The following is a 17,067-nucleotide window of genomic DNA, read 5'->3' on the forward strand; positions in this document are numbered from 1 at the left end:
AAGAGTGTCCTGTCACGCTTGTCTCAGGAATGCTGGTAATATACAGGAAGACCTATCCATGCCAATTGAATTTCTATAAATTTACAGTTGTGGTGAGCGCTTTTCAGTTAATTTGGCAAAGGATTAGAGAGACAAGGAATGATGCTGAGAGACACGTACATCTTCACTGGGCACTGGACAGTGTTTTGCTTGCTAACTCCACTGACTGTAGCAAATAACATACATTTGCGTCTCGTTCGAGTATGTGTAGGAGGGAGGAGCCTGCACCAGTTTGCCTGTTTTAATTATAGATGTTCCACTCACCTTCGTAATTGCTCCTTCATTAAAAGGTAGCTTGCGGTTTTTTTCCCCTAAGAGCTAAAAATAATCAACTTTTGTTTGTTTCTGTAAATATTTTTTTTTTGCCCTTGAGGAGATAATTATTTCTATTGTTGCATGAAGATGGTGGCCAATACAGGAGGACTAATTAGAGCAGATGGCAGAAAACACTTCCCTTGTAAAAGACACCTAGTGTAATAAAATACCTCCCCTCCTCTTTTGTCTCCTCCAAATACTCGTTTTCCTCTCCTTCAGGTAGCTGGGGTTGGGTGAGGGGTGTAAATCTTTTCCTGATGTATTAAACTGAGGAGCTGTCAAGAGTTCACAGCCTGGAAAGTGAGCTCCCTGTATCCATCACTGAAATTAAAGTGTTTTCAAATGTGGCGTCGAGTCCTGGGTCTGCGGCATGGGGAAATATATGCCGTACTCCATCACTTCAAATGTTAACCTTGTCTCTCCGTGGTGACTGAGGACAGGAACACTTGCTCTCCGTACTAGCTGGTTAAATGGCAATCTGTCAGCACCAAGGAAATGGCTACCTTGTGGGTGTCAATCTCCGCTGTGCCTGCTGCATTTGAAACCTTTGCTTATTCGTGGCTGTGCACGCCAGGAGGGCTGCGCCTTCTTCCTCTGGAGATCACAGGAAGCAACCGAGAGAGTTTCTTGCATACGCAAGCAGGTTGTTGTTGTGCAGGAGCAGTATTGTGCTCCACGTCTTATCAGATACGTCTGGGGGAAAGGGTAAAACTGGTTGCTGGAGGTGAAGTTGGTGGGAAAACCTTCCAGGCTTCAGATTTCTCTCTGTGGTCGTGTCACAGCTAATCCCCAGCTGAAACCCACCACCCAGAAGAAGGGAGAGCATTAGTGCAGCTGCAAGTAGAGTCTGTGTTTATCTGCACTGCCGGTTCTTGGTATGGTTTTAAAATTTCCATCCTTTTCTGATCAGAGGGTGAGGGTTCTTTGCATCTGTAACTGTTGTTGCAGTTCTGTTTTTCAGGTCTGTACTCTAAAAAAGCCCCACATAACCAAGCAAATTTTAAAGTTACCACAAAGTGCGGTCAAATTATCTATATTGCATCTAAACGTGAGTTTTTCAACCCTTTTAAGCCCAGAATTTGCCTTTTGGGGAAGAGGGAGTTAAAAATCACTTGTCAAACATGTCTTGTGTTGGCAGAGTGATTGTTATTTACAAAAATGGAGACCAAACACTGAAGGAGTGGTCACTTACAACCCCTTCCCTTGGTGACTTGTTTGCCAGCCTGTGTGGGAATGCAAGTATATTACTGTTATTTATTCATTTGTTGCAGTTGCTGCTGCTGTTCCTGAGCCCTGGGAGTCACAGGCACAAGCTGAGAAACTGGTAGTGAGAGATTGTGTCCCCAGAGGCTGACATAAAGACAACCCTGGGCCAACTGATGACAGCAGCAGCTAAAACCCTAAAGCAGAAAGAAATCTACCTGAAAATGGACAAAGGTGCTGCAGGGAGGAAGGGGATAGAGTGCTGAATGACAAAGAGCTTGTGCATCTGTTCTTGTACACTATTAAATCATTATTTGACCATTACATAACTCATTCATTGTTTTAGAAGTCTAATAGGGAAGGAGTTGATACCCCCCAAATTAACCTGTGTTATACACAAGCTATGGGCTTGGTACGTAAGGTATGGGCTTGAAATGAGTTACCCCTGACACACACCAGGTGTGTCAGAAGTGGGAAGATAATGCAGGATTCTGCTCCTTTAATTTTCATGTCAGATCCCCTCCCTGGTCCCCGTGCTCTTTGGTACCCCAGGAGGACCAACTGGATCCTTAGGGATACTCAGTGGTTGTCACTTCCCACCCACCTGGGGTTTCTGCCCATATTTTGCAGGTTCCCTACTGAGTTAGTGTCATCTGCTGTACTGGATTCAAAATGTGATGTGAAACGTTGCCAGCGTGGGTTTCCTGCAGTTGTCTGACGTGAGGGCATATCCTGCAAAAGTTTGGATGACCATTTTTTCAAGTGTTCAGTTTATGCTATACTTGTGTCCCTGGGGAAAACACCAAGAGGATTTCTTGCCTCAGTCTAGCTACTGGTTTTCATGAACCTTGCAGGAATACAGCATCTTTGCAGTCTCACTCCTCCTGTTAAACCTGGCTGAGGTTGGCCACATTCAAGTGTGAGCACTGACAGTGACACAGATGGATGCAGAGATGTTATGGTCTCATAAGCTCCATTTCTTCCAAAATATCTTTCAACTATCTGGTATATGTGGAAGCCAGGATGTGAAGCTGCCAGCTCCAGCTTCACTATTCAGGGCTTGTTTTATGCCAATTCCTTTTTTCCCCGCCCTGACTTTCAAGCTCCCCGCTGTTTGTTGTGTCCTGTGACGAAGCTGGAAAAACAGGAGAAAAATGCCCATTGCCAGCCACTGACGCACAGCTTTCCTTGGCTCCGCGGGTTCCTCCTGGTTCATTCAACAAGCACGCGTGGGACGGGCGCTCAGCCATGACCCTGGTGCTTGCAGCTGCTGCTGCTTTTCAGTCTTACTGAGAAGTGTTTAATTTAAACACCGTAAGTCTGATGCTGAGTGCCAAGTAAGGGAAAAAATGGAAAAGGAAAGAGTATTGCTTCTGTGAAAAAAACAGTGAGAGGGACATTCTTATCCTGCTTAGCTGCAGGCAGAGAGAAAGGAGCGAGGCTCTCTGCATGATAAAGATATTTAGGACATGGCCATACAGCCCTTTGAGAGATAAGATGGCTTTTTCATTGTTTTTTCTTTGGGGTCTCAAGTGAGACAGTCCATCCCAGTTGTCATAAGAGCATGCTCGGCCTTCAAGGCAGCAAAGTGCCCCATACCACCCTTAGCATCCAGAGACGGTGGTATTTGGTGTCTGTAGGGTCAGTGTGAGCTACAGCCTGTCCCGTATTGATCATAGGGCAGCTAGACAAGACAGGCATGATAACTGAGGAGGTTCCTGAAGATGACATGGAGGAAGACTAGCAGGGCCAGATGAGAGCGTAGACTTGTGAAGCTGTGAGTCTGTCACCCACCCTGCTTGACGTGGGATGTACAATTAGTTTATGGGTGTATCAGTCCCTGTTGTTTTACCATGGGCTGTTTAATAGAAAGTGGACGTAGCCATCACCATCATTTGGAAATGGAATCTAGCCAGTCCATTACAAGTGGAGACTGCACTGTGCTTTTCTGCCAGAAGACAGGGAGAGGGTAATCATAGTGGATTCACAAAGTCCAGGCACTTGTGGTTGTCTTGTATATTTGTGATGCAGGGCAGCTGGCCATTTCACTGACCTTGCACTAGACCACACCTTCTTTCAAAGATCTTAAGGAGGTGCTCTTTCATCTTAAGGAAGGGCGTAGGACTGTAAGACAAAGGTCACCAAATAACATATTCTGCTGTCTCATTTCCCTCCATCAGTTTGATGTCTTTCCTTCATTCCTACAGAGTTGCTTTCCTGCTAACTCTCCTGTGCGTTCTTCTGAGCTGTGGTAATTTCAAGCAAACCTCCTTTTCTCTCTTCAGACAGATTCTTTAAATTTATTCCCTCCATGATAATGTAAGGATGGTACAAGTGATTAGAAACAGTTCTTGGTCCTGCGTTATTCGTTGATGTTCATCTGTTTACTTTTATTTATAAAAACCCCAACAAATCAGAACCCACTAGAAAGATGCACATGGAGGTGGTGGACATGGCGGTAGACTAAGCCAGCTATCTTCTCACTGGAAGCCTTTAGATACGGACTGGATGGAAAAAGTCCACGTGACCTTGGACAACTCGTTTTTTGCCTCTGTTCTTGGGTAGTAAAGTTTCTTTTGGGCAATCAAATCTTTGTTTAGGTTCATGGTATAGGGATTGCCTCTCACTGTGGACACATGTATCACCTAAATAACAGAGCACTTGGTTTCAGTGTATTTATTATTTTCTGAGTTACATGGTTAATAGCTCTTAATTTCCCAGTTGGTTTCAACTATTTCTTGTGCCTTATTACACTGCCTTGTATGAGTTACGAGCTTTTATGCCAGAGGGTATTGGTCTACGAGGTGACAACAGAAACGTAGCAAGAAAAGCTTAAACCACCTATAGTGTATAGAGGGAACCTTAAATGAAGAACTAGGGTGTTTTCTTGTTAGAAAGGGGGACCACCTTTGATAAAAAAAATCACATTCAGAAGAAGACTTCATTATTCTTAAGTCTTGCGAAACTTCTGTCAACAGCTTACTATGTTCTTGGTACTAGCAAGAAGAACAACTGGTGTACTCTGTATGCCCTTGTTTACCCATTAGACTTAACTGGAGGCTTCTAAGTGACTTTAGAGGGTTAGAATGATGTCAGAGTGACTTGAAGCTGTTTAATAAACCTTCTCAACAAAATGTTCTGACGGACCCCACCATTTCACACGTGCATCATGCAGTGTTTTTCTGGCAGAGTTTGCTGAGGTTGTGCCAGTCAGGAATTTATGGGATTTGTAATTTTGTGCTACAGTTGGCTTGATAAGCAATGTATCTGGGAAATGCGTGCCCTTTCACGGACTGTGCCCTCCTATGTGCCCTGCTCAGAGATAAAAACCAGTTTAATTAACTCCTTTTTTTCAGTGGATCTATTGCGTACCCATGCTTATTGTACGTAACCTGCTTCAGAGCACTGTCAGTGAAGAGATATTCACAGGCATTCTGGAAAGACTGTGGATAAAGATATTTCCGGCCTTTCAGCTGGAATTCTGTCCTAAATCTCTGAAATATATTTATATATGTTTGCAAGACATGAAGATGAAATTTGTCCTCTTACACTCAGCAGCCAAGGAGAAGTTGCACTCTCTGTAACAGTTGTATAAAGGTGCGAAGGCTTGTCTGTACTTCTGTAATGATGAAGTGGTTCATTCTGATGCCAGGCATTTAGCTCCCCACATGTTTTCACTGCATCCCAGGCTTCAGTCTAAATTGAACCAAGTTATTCCCGTTGTGGGGAAATTGTAGAATGAGTCAGAGGGTAGAAAACATCAGCATCCATATCCTACAGATGGGATGGACATAAACCAGTGGTATCATTTCGCCTGACAACCAACACCCATTCCCTGGTGTAAATAATTAGGACAATGGTCACCATATAGAAGCTACCTGACTGTTCTGGGAGCTGTGGGAAATGTTGTATAGAACATCAGGCACATAAAGCTAAAACCGACAATAGCACAGTCGAAAGAAGAACTATCACACCACCACCAGTATTGGTTCATCTAAACCACCACTCTGGAGCAAAAGCTTTAATGCACACAGTGTGCCCAGACAGAAAACAAAGTAACTGTATTTTGTTTCTGTGCTGAGGTTATTTTTTCCACTGCTGTTTTGGATTAGTACAACCCAGTGAGGACCACAAACATTTCCATGTCTGGTTCCCCCCCACCCCGCTCCACCTCAGATCAGTTGAGGCTGTTCTTGCTAGTTCAGGTGTGAGTCCAAAAGAATGTGTTAGGAGTGCTTGTGTCCGTGCTTGTGCACACATATCCATGAAAAAATATGCACACGTTCCCCAGAAAAACCTTCGTTGCGAAGTGCATACTTAAATTTTAGAGATGAGGAGGAGCCGTGACTGGAAACAGGCAGGCGTCATTTCGCCATGCTCATGATGAGTCAATCTACTTGCTGATTTGAAGTTAATCAGAGCTTTATTTGGAAGAGACAATAGTGATACTGGATAAGCTGAGAAAGTTAAAAAGTATGTAAAAGGAGGAAAGTCTCCTTACATGTGGACGAGTGGCAGGAGAGCTTTTGAAAAGGCTTGTACAGCAAAATATTGCTGGATGTTTTAATTCTAAACTCTTCAGGCTATTTTTATGACATAGCCAGGAATTAACACGCAGTTCAGATTTTCGGGAGGCAGAGAAAGACACACACCGGGAAACCTGTGGGCTTTCTACAGCCAGACCTGCAGCAAGTCCCTCGTTACCCAGACCAGAACAAGAGAAGGGCCGCCCTCCAAATTGCAATTGCAGGCATTTCTGAAGGCCAAGAACCTCTCCCACCCCAACATCCCTCCATCCCTTTGCTCTACATGGGGTCCTGCCGAGAAATGAGCCAGCGCAGCTTTGGTATCTCCTCAGCCATGCTCTCGGCAAGCTGGCTTCCTGAAGAGTGGAAAGGGGTGAGCTTTGAACTTCTCTGGGTCTTTTTCTTTCCAGCTTGCCCTTCAGTTTTGTGGTCGGTGGGAGGAGGACTCCAGCTGGCCTGCTGGCCACCAGCCGCGAGATGGCGATAACGTCACGGTAGAAGAAGGTCGGACCTTGCTGCTGGGGACCACCACCTCCAACCTCAACCTGCTGCATCTCAAAGGTCTGTAGAAGGGGGGTTCAGTGCTCTTGCTCCTGTGGGGCTGGAGTTCTTCATGGCCGTGATCTCCCCTCCTCTTGCCCAGCTCCTGCACTGAAGGAGACACGTGGTCAGGCAGGCTGAGTCTGCTCTCGGTAGATACAACAGAACAGTGATGAGGGACGGGAGAAGCGTTTAATTATTCCGTATGCAGAAGGCATCGCTTATGCTGTTTGAGGCATAATGACAATACAAGTAGGAAGGCTTTTTTTTCCCTTTTTCTTTCCCCCAGCTACTGAAAGCGCTGCTCTCCTGAGTGGCGTTCAGTGATAATGGCAGCGCTGATAACAATAATCAACTCTGTTTTGTTTGGCATCTTTGAGGTAAGCGTCTTGCATAAGCCTTTACAAAATTAATGGTGTTACAGAATTACAGGCCGCAGCTACCCAACGTAATAAATAATCGAAGATCATAGAGCGCGGCTGGTGGAAAATAAATAACCAAGTTAAGCCCTGGTTGTGAAAACCGTTGTGCACGTGCTTGGTGTTAAGAGAATGAGCTGTTCTGGTGAAATTGTTTGATCAAAGTTAAGACTAAGTGTAAGACTCTACTGAAATGGAGCTCAGAAAAAGGGAGGAGGAGGGTTTGTGTGTTTAAGGACCTGCTTAATCTTTACTGGTAAAAAGTACTTTAAATTAAGAGTGTTAAACGTATTAATTTTTGATCAAGAAGATGGTGAAAAGCGAGCATTTGCTGATGATCATTCTATAAAGAAAAAAACTTTTACCTTTATCCCTATTGTGAGAATATTTCCAGAAAAGACTGAATTTACTCAGTCTAGGTTCAGAGATTTTCAAGAATTGCTACACCAGGCATAAACCCTGTTTTAGAAAAAAAAAAGAATTTGAGATTAAAAGAATTGTGAAACTATTTAGTTCCTTTTCTTCTCCAGTGAAAATGCTAAATCTGTGTGATGTAACAACCTCATTGTGACTATGACGTACAGTGGAGGAGATAGGTCAGAGCCCCAGATTTCTGTGACTTTTGGCTGCAAATCTGAATAAGGATTTTGGAGCTCAGTCCCTGACTTTGTGAAGAATTGGGGCGCAATGTTGCAGCACAAACCCTTTGAACTTTGGGCCTACTCAGAGGCACATTTGATCTATGAGTCAGCGCTCATGAAGCAAACAGAGGCCTGATTGAATTTAATGAAGTCTGGAGCAGTATCTTTATGGCTTTGGCTCATCTGACATTCAAATTATTTCTCCCCTTTATCAGGTTTTCCAAGAAGCTTAGTTCGTAATGTAGATTGAGTTAGGAAAGCAGCATTAAAGCATTCTGGATGCTATTTTTTTCCTCTGATAGGGACCAAATACTTTAGAAGCAGAAACCTACATAGTAATTGTTTATCTGAGCTTCATCTTTGCTGAAATTTCCTTGTTGCATTCATCCCCACTTACATGAGTGCTTCTGGGTCTTTAGCCTCGGTTAGATTTGGAGTCAAAACATACTGAGATCTACTCTGATGCGAGACTGAGATATATCTTTCCTCACCTTACCTTTCTTTAAGTTGTCCAGGTCAGGGGAGTTGTCCAGGCTCCTGTATCATTGGAAACACACACCACCAAAGATTTGTTTGTCTTAGGTGTAACAGATACCCATCTTAAGATGAATCACAGTTAGAGTAGCAACTACTGAGTCTGTGAGCATGTCCAATAACTGACAACTTACCCTGGCATGATGGGCATGACAATAAGCCCCTAACCTGTAGGTGGCTGTAAATACATGCTTTGATGGAAGCATCTTATTCCTAATTACCTGGAGAGTTTTTCTTAGTTGGAGCTGGAGAATGGGATTAAATTGTTGTTCTGCTCCCTTTGGCTTTCATGACTCAGCATCAGGCTGTCTATACACTCACAAGCTGAAAATATAACGGACTTTACAGATCAAAAAAAATGCTGCCGAGTCCATTTTCTGGTGCTGTATCTAGCAAACCCAGCACATGTTTAGAGGCCCATTTCTTTAAATTGCCCTTTTTTAGGACACTCTGAGGGGTTTGAATACTGCCCCTGGGTTGTCTCTTCCTGATGATTTCAACATTGTAGAAATTGTTTGAACAGTATTATAATGGGGATGTCAACTTCATGTGCAGCCTGAAAGTGACCCTGCTTTAGTTGTATCAATATAGAGCCACATGCATAAGTGATTCTGGTTATGACCAGACTGTCTGGGAAGAAGATCTGGAGGCCAAAGCAACAAAGAAATAGGATTAGGCAGCTGGGTCCTGCTTGCTGCTGTGAGGGCTCAGCAGTTTCTACCTCCTCCTCAGCAAAGCGGGGCGTGAGCACGTGGTTGTCGGCAGTGGAAAGTTTAATAGCCAGACTGCGAAACTGCTCAGACAGTGCTGATTGGGGAAGAGATACAAGATAGACAGATTGTAGATAACTCTCTATATTCAGCAGATTGTAGTTATTTTTGTAATCCCAACATCACAAGTATGGAAATATTTATGATAACCCAGGACAGATGGAAATTTCCTTTGCACAGAGCTTGCTCTGGAGTAACTCCTTTGTGTTAGATGGGTTGATACCTCAGACATGTGCTATTGTCTTTTTCTGAATTTATAGTGCTTTAGGGAGGTATGGGAACCAAAAAAGCTGCTTGGTGTTTTAGGAGTGTCTTGGGAATTTTGGGGTGGCACTGCTGGTATATGCTGGTGGGGTTGAAGACCAACTGACCCCAACTGATCAGGTGCCTTTGCAATGACAGTTTTGAGATGGCCAAACTTTCAGATGTTAGGGAGAAGATTGCTTTGATCCCTGGTCTAGAAAAGCCTTATATCACTTGTCACAGCTCTTCCTGTACCATATCATTTGTATAATTGCTGCACCTTAGCAGTCCAGATGAAACCGTCATGTCAGTTCCCTCTTTCATGGTGAGATTCCAGGCTGAGATTATCAGAAAAGTCTGACCCACCTCATCTGTGATTTCAGTCTCTAAAAGCTTTGCATTCAGTTAATACTAATCTGGGCTGCTTTTTTTTTTTTCTTTTACCAAACCATGAGATTACAGAAAAAAAAACCAGAGAACCGGCAAGCCCCAAAGATAACTCATGACGTTGTCAATAATTGTCTGATTTCAAAGCCACGTCACAAGAGCAATGATTACCCATCAATATTTTGAATTTGTTGTAATTCACGTTGAGATCAGGCTGTGGCCAGAATGGGTCCTGTGAGTAGACCTGGGGAGGAGAGAAATCCAGATATTGATTTTGCTTGATTTTTCTCTAGGCTTTGATGCAATTAGCAGACAGCATCAAATATCAGCTGATAGACCTGCATAAGTAGTTGTCAAATAACTAGTGCTTCAGCCACTGGGTTAAAGACTGGATTTGAGTTCGCTGGAAGGAAGAGCCAGCTTTTCCCTCTGTTGTCCTCTCTATGACATCAACCAGTCCTCAAATCCATTTTAAAATCCCTTGTCAGGAGGCACGGTCGGAAACTGCTTGTGTTGGCGGTGTTTTCTGTGCCATTTTGCTCAGCCCATTTGGGATGTGCATTGATACTTTTTGCAGGCAGTTTCTAGTTCATATTTTCTTTTTTTAATCAGGCAGAGACATTACAATTAAAATACCGTAAAAGCGATTCTGGCAGTATTGCAATAAGCATGTTTTTTAATTAAAGAAAGAACATGGGATGTACAAATAGTACCAGCTAATGGGAAATTTCATCCGATGTATTTTTTAATTGAGATTTAAAAGGAAGAAAAGCTAGCCTTATTTCTCCCTGTCGCTCTGTGATATTTTCCTGAGTTGTTCCAGTGAGGTGTACCAAGTCTGCAATAATTACAATCTCAGAGCCTGGCTGTTTTCATGGGAAAAAAAGATGAAAGGCATAATTTCTTTAATTTTTTGTTTGGTTTTGGGGGTTTTTTTTGTTTGTTTTTGTTTTTTGGGTTTTTTTTTTTAAGAATTCAGTGTTATTCAGTGCGCTGCAGTCCAGTGCAGAGCTGGACGTTCCTGGAGGAAGGGTTTTAAGGCCCTGAATCTGTAGTTATTTGATGTTTTTTTCAGTTCTTCCCCCAGCTGTAAACCCCAGTTCGTGTTTGGGTAGAGGCTGCAGGTTTCTCTTTCCCATCATGTTTTGTAAGGGTTTACAGCATGTACATTAGACTCCCAGGGGTCTTGCTTGCCAATGAAATTGATTTTCTGAAACTTCAGTAGCTCTTGAAACTCCTCTGGGGTCTTGCAGGAAGAGCAGATTGGTGGAAGCTAATCCTGGTCGAGGAGCTGCACGCAGCTCCCACAGAGACCAGACTGAAACCCAAGGCAGCACCGTCCCTTCCTCCACTCGCTGGCATGGCAGGAGGGGATGTGCCCCTTTCAAGGAAGCAGATGCTGCCTCTAACCATGGGATGATAAGACTTGCTGAGTCTGTCTCCACCTGCCCTGGACAGTAATTGGGCCCTCTTTACAGTAGCAGCTCTGTACTGGTGGTAGATCTGTTCTCCCACACTTACATGTGGTACAGCAACACAGTTGTTGTGACCTGTGGAGGCTGGGAACTGAGATCCAGGTCTTAAGGTTTTTAAATGTAAATAAATACCTTCAGAGACGTAAGTCTCTATCATGAGCCCTGAACTAGAGAGGAAGAATACTGTGTAACAGGATTGCATGAAGCTTTCTTAAGTTTTGAAGTATCCTCTCTTCCTCTGGTGGTTTGAGAGATGGTGAATTACGATAGTTTTACTGTAGGAACAGGCTGTTGCTAAGATCAAGGACCAACAAATTATACAAGACACCAAGAGGTAAACCCTATCTGTAATATCTTTAAATTCAAGTGTCAGAAATAAGCTTGAAAGACAATAACTGTGGGTGTAGAGACATAGCAAGTAGAAACCACTCGGTTCTAATGGTCACCAGGCAGGCTTGGGGTGAGCAAACATAATCCTGCTCCCTCAAACAGCATTCCTGTGCCTCCCCCAGCTCACCTCTTACTTGCTGAAGGTGAAGCACTTACTACACGTCTGTCTCGTGGGGACTTGAAATAATGGCTGAAGGACCTGTTTTTTCATTGCACCTCTATGTGTGGTGTTTATACTTATGCCCTCACTAGGCTCACCTGGAATCTCTGTTCATTAGAACCTAGATTACGTGAGAAGTGCTGGAAGCCATCTAGAAGTGTCTGCACCTCTTTCCCCACCAGGTTAGCTCTGCTCTTGCAAATGCATCAAAGGTATTGCTAAGCATCTCAGAGGCGACCTAAGAGCTGAAGAAGAAAAAGGACTTCTTCAAAATGATGCAGACCTTTGGCAGCATCTTATGGGCTGCTGATCTGAAATGCCTCTGCCTGTCTCCTGTCCTTTAAGGGAAGCGCCCCACCAGCTCTGAACAGATGGCTGTGAGTGAAGTAAGCCAGAAAACACAGGCTTGTCAGGCTTGGGAGACAATTTCTCTCTGAGAGTACTCCAGCAACTGTTGGTTCCTTGCCCAGGAATAGATTAAGTTCTCTGTCCAACAAAATGCTGGAATACAAGCTTAGCTTTTTAGCGTGTTAGTGATGTCCTGGTGGAAATACCCAGACGTCTGAATTCACAGCTGGTTTGGGATCTGTACCTATGTGTTATGAACATGGAGGAACACACACAGGGAGGCAGAGAATGAGCTTTGGACTCTCGATTCAGCCAGCCTTTGGGATGGAGGCAATATAACAAACTTCTTTTCTCCTTCACGTCTTGCTCAGCAGTGGTCCAGCCTGCAAGGAACTTTATGGCCCATCCGAATGTCGTATGAGCATGTCAACAGGCTGCAGGTGACAGGTCCATGAAGTAAATGATTGTTCTTATTTAAAGCTCATAAACTCTATATTCCTCTTCATGTACACAGGAAGATCTTTGTCTTTTTTTTTTCCCATTCTTGGAGGCCCCACCAGGCACACCCTTGGAGCCGAGGATTGGGCTCCCAGCACATTGCAGACTTGTTGTCCAGTATCACTTGTTTCAGCAAAGATATTCCAGCTTCGGCAGTTGCCTCCTGCTGTTTGCCACTCAGGTATGCTTGCCAGGAACATAACTTCAGAGCCTAAGCTTGTCTCATGGAGCATTCTGTGGCTTTGTCCTGTGAAAAGCCACAAGTGAGAGGAACTGGTAAGAGCAAGCTGAAGGCTGTGGGAATACTAGTTATACATGGTTGTAGCGTGCCCACAGCACAACCAGAGCAGATTTTCCCTCCACGGTGATGGGAGGGAGTACCCCAGTTAGGAGATGGCCTGTCAGTCTGCATGTCCTCTTCCATGCAGAGGAGGTTTTCTGTCACTTGAGGGGCATGACACAGTGGTGGTATATGAGATTATTCTGTTGGTACTTTCCTAACACATTCTATTATTGATTATAAAAAAAAAAAGATCTCCTGAGAGCACCTTTCTTGTAGTTTGCTTGTTTTAACACCTTGTTCAGCTTTACATAAAGAAGTAGAATTAAATCTGGTGACAGTCACTTTCATCCTAGCTCCCTAATGAACTGTTACTAGGAAAAAATACATTGACAGTGAAAGCAAACTATGGCCTCCAAAGATGAGAATGGAAAAGGCCGCTATGTAAAAGGTAGAATGGGGACTTTGCTTCCCCCCGAGTTGGAAAATCTCTAGAGCGCTCTAAATAACAGCCTAAATGAGAAGTACCAACATCTCTTTTATGCATTATGAAAACATATATGTCAGAAAGTTTTTCTTAAAACCCAAGATTTTTTAGAAGAAATATAAGCTGCCATGTCTGAAAGTGTGAATCTTCATGGCAGAGGCAAGGAGAAACTTCCTGCAACATAGGGAAGTTATTTGCTTTTTTTTACAGCAGTTCATGACGCAACTTCTTTCCGTAGTAAATGTTCTGGACACCTGGGCGCTGCCATTGCATGGGCCGATCCAGGATGCCTGATGAAGTGGAGCATAACACATGATCTTTACAAATCCTTTCCTTTTGAGTGTGCCCTCCACCATTTCCCAAGGACTTCAGAAGATAAATCTCTTTTCACAAACCCAGTTCTGACAACGGCATGTAGTTATTCACGCAGCAGATTACGACCCTCTCCTCGTTATCAGATTTGTTTTCCTTAATATATTCCCTTTTTTCTTCATATATTTGGACTCACTGTTTCTCCTCTCCCGTGGGACAGACGGAGTTGACTAGTTTTTCTTTCTTTCCCCTTTTATTTATTTATTTTGGTAAAGACGGATAAAGAAAGATTTCTTTTCTCAGCAGAGAGGTGGAGGCTAATTGCTGGGTTAATTGAGAAGAATGGTGCTACTGATGTTCTCACAAATAGCCTCAACATATTTCTCCCCCCGCTCCTTCACTCCACCTAAAGAGACCCATTGAATTTGCACGTTACTGTACAGAAGTGATTATGGCTTTAATTGTATTTATTTTGCTTGCTGGAGAGGCCATCATAACAGCAGTTGATTGATTTTTATAAAATCACCCTCAAGGTCATATGTAGGACTTTGCTTTCCTGTGCAGCCATAACAAACAATTTGAGGGTCACAGCCAAAGGTTCCGTAGAGCAATATTCTTGCTTTCTGCTTTCAGAGAAGAGGTCAAGTGCAATAAAAGAAGGAAGCATAACTTTTATTTTCTTTTAAGAAAAGGGGAAGACAATCTTGTAAAGCAGCAGCTGTGTATTTATTCTGACCCAATGACAAACACAGAGATACAGAGAGCTGAGGGTTAGAGGGACAATACGCAATTTATTGACATAAGTATTTGTAAGTTTGGCTGGACTTTATCTTACGCTTAGACTTGGTAAATGGTTAAATGAATCTCTGCTAATGCTTTTTTTCCCTTTCTGTGATGCTGCTGCTCTTACATATTCATCAGGTGAACTTTTTGTTTTACACTTTCTTTGCTCCTGAAAACTGAGCACCTTTTGGTTTTGTTGCGGGTGGAGTTCAGAAGCTTTGCAAATAGCCAGGGGACAATGGCATCATGGGTGACTGTGAGTGTAGCTGGTACTTCTGTTTCCTGTGATGGCATGTTGGGTCTGACTGCTGCTTCTAAGGGAAAGCCGAGGCGTCACTCACAGCAGACACCTTCTGATGGCCTTGATCTTGCAAATCTTTACACTGTTGCCAGTGTGCTGGGTTTGCCATTTGCATCTAGGGGCAGGGGAACCCAATAGCCAGGCAGCAACCCCCAACTTAAAGTCACAGTTATTATTCACATCCAAATCTTCACCCAGGGTAGCGAAACTTTACTTCTCCTTAGGATTTCCCCACGGAAGGGTCAAACTTGCAGGCCAGGCATCACACAGTTAGGGCCTGTATGCCCACTGCTACTGAACATGCTGGAGTTACTGCTTACACTTGCACCCAGTGCAGAGCAGTCACCAGCATCTGAGCTCATCAGACATCCAGAAATCCACAAAAGATATGGAAAATCTTTGAGTCAACAGAGGGAAGAATCATCCAGGGCAGCTGACATGCAGTTGGCAATAGGAACAGGGGATTTTAAAAGGAAGAAAGGAAACAAAATGGAGATAGAGGACTGGTCATATGTAAGGATGCAGACAGTGATTTTTAGAAGCTATATGGGGGTGAGGTACTCCTGACATGCTAAAGCCACCTCGGGCAGAAAAGTGCACAAGAGACAGTGTAGAACAGGATAGCACCCATCCCAAAAGCATTAACTCTTTCTGGTCAAGCTCATTCTGTTTTTGCAGGAAGATGGACTCCATGAGAAGTGCCAGCTGTCATCTTCTCACTCCTTGCCAGTTTTCCAGTGGGGCAGGCATCTGTAGTACTTGTAGCAAAGCACAGCTCTGTTGTGTCTAAGCACTACTCACAGGGGAGAACTAATGAACAATTTTTTACAGCAGACACCCCGAGGGCAGGGCAGAAGGAGACAATTCCCAGACCCTTATGGGAAACGGACATCTTCCCATGCCTTGAGGTGCATTTGGAATGGCTGCAAAAAAAAAAAAAAAAAGACTCAGGAATCCCATCCCCTCAATCCCACCCAAAAAAAAAATCTCCCCAGGCGTTGAGGGTCATTGGAAATGGCTGCAAAAAAAAAAAAAAAGGACTCAGGAATCCCATCCCATCAATCCCATCCCGTGATTTGCCCATCTGTGCCATCCCACAGGAAGGGGATAGAAAGTTTTGTGGGAGGGATTTAATATTTCTCAACTGTCTTGTAGACAGCTTGAAAAGTCTGGATGGACAAAATGTGGTTGAAATTTGGAAAAACATTTTGGATATTGTTTGAGGCACAACTATGATTTTTGCAATCAAAAGATAGGAAAAGTTGGGCTACCAGCTTTCCTGGGTCAGTGGTGCAACATGACAGCAATTAGAATACTCGTTAAAAATTGTATGAAGAGAAGTGGAAACAGAAAATACAATATTTCAGAGAGAACAGAGCATAGGAAGTCAATAAAGACCTTGGGGAATATGTCTTTTTTTCATGTTAGAAATAAAATAAATTGTAGTGATTTATAGGTTCATTTATAGATTGTGGCGATAAAATTATTAGCGCTGATGCTATAAGGCAAATATATTTAATAAATATTTCTGTTCTCAGTATGGGAAGGAACAGGATGGTAAATTATATCACAGGAAGAAGATGGATCAGCAGTCCATTTATTACTGAAGAATGCCAGTATAATGAAAACGTTAAATAAGGAACACACATTCTTAAATCAACAGGTCTAGTCTCATTCAAGAGCTTTAAAACTGCTGGTAGAGGCATTCTGTGGCCCAGAAATATTAATTTCAGAGTTCATAGGAAATTACAGAGGGCTGTAGAAGAACTGCTTCATGAATTGGAGATGAGTCTTAAAAAGCCTGATCAACCTGTCCGAATGAAGGCTGAGATTTGATTTTACCCGTGAGGACTTTCACAGATAATGCCAGTTTTTACACCTCTCTGCAATGGATACAAAGAGAACCACTGTCTAGAAGCTCATCCTTGAGAAGTTACGATTGGAAACAAAGCAGAATGAAGAGTGAGAGAAATTAGCTGTTGGAAAAGATGATTATAGGAAATGGTAGAGTGATGTCACCAAGTCACTTAATGGATTGTGTGTCTTTCCAGAGGGTATGCGGCGGTCAAACACAGATGACTTGATCTTCTTCTCCAGTTTTTCAATATCATGATGTGTACAGACCGTCAGGCAATATGATCTCATGGTCCCTCGCTCTGCAAATGAATCCCATTTCAAGGATTACCCCAATTCCAGCATAGCATGTTTTATATTAAGGACAACAGAATAAATCTGACTGTTACTCTGAGATACCTCTGGGGCTCAGGTATCTCACAATAATAGTCAGATTTCTTGTGTTGCTTTGCATGAAGCAAGCTGAAATTTGTGCTTTTTTATTACAGTGTGTTCAGTATAATTTGTGAAAATACTATATACCAACCTTAATGGAAATGTATTTGTATATAGTAAAATATGT

At 43.1% G+C, this 17,067-nt stretch overlaps 1 protein-coding gene across 1 annotated transcript in view; it reads left to right on the forward strand.

Annotated features, from left to right (window-relative positions):
- The window catches only part of LOC104501107 (fibrocystin-like), a gene marked incomplete at its 3' end in the record, with an annotated part of 97,597 nt that overhangs the window by 78,495 nt on the left and 2,035 nt on the right, over positions 1–17,067 (forward strand). The window contains exon 35 of the mRNA XM_010144861.1: positions 6,494–6,644. Within this exon, the coding sequence (XP_010143163.1) occupies positions 6,494–6,644 (151 nt within the window). The remainder of the gene's footprint in view (positions 1–6,493; positions 6,645–17,067) is intronic.

Source organism: Buceros rhinoceros, unplaced genomic scaffold (genome assembly GCF_000710305.1).
Source record: "Buceros rhinoceros silvestris isolate BGI_N320 unplaced genomic scaffold, ASM71030v1 scaffold1551, whole genome shotgun sequence".
In the NCBI taxonomy this organism is placed as follows: Eukaryota; Metazoa; Chordata; class Aves; order Bucerotiformes; family Bucerotidae; genus Buceros; species Buceros rhinoceros.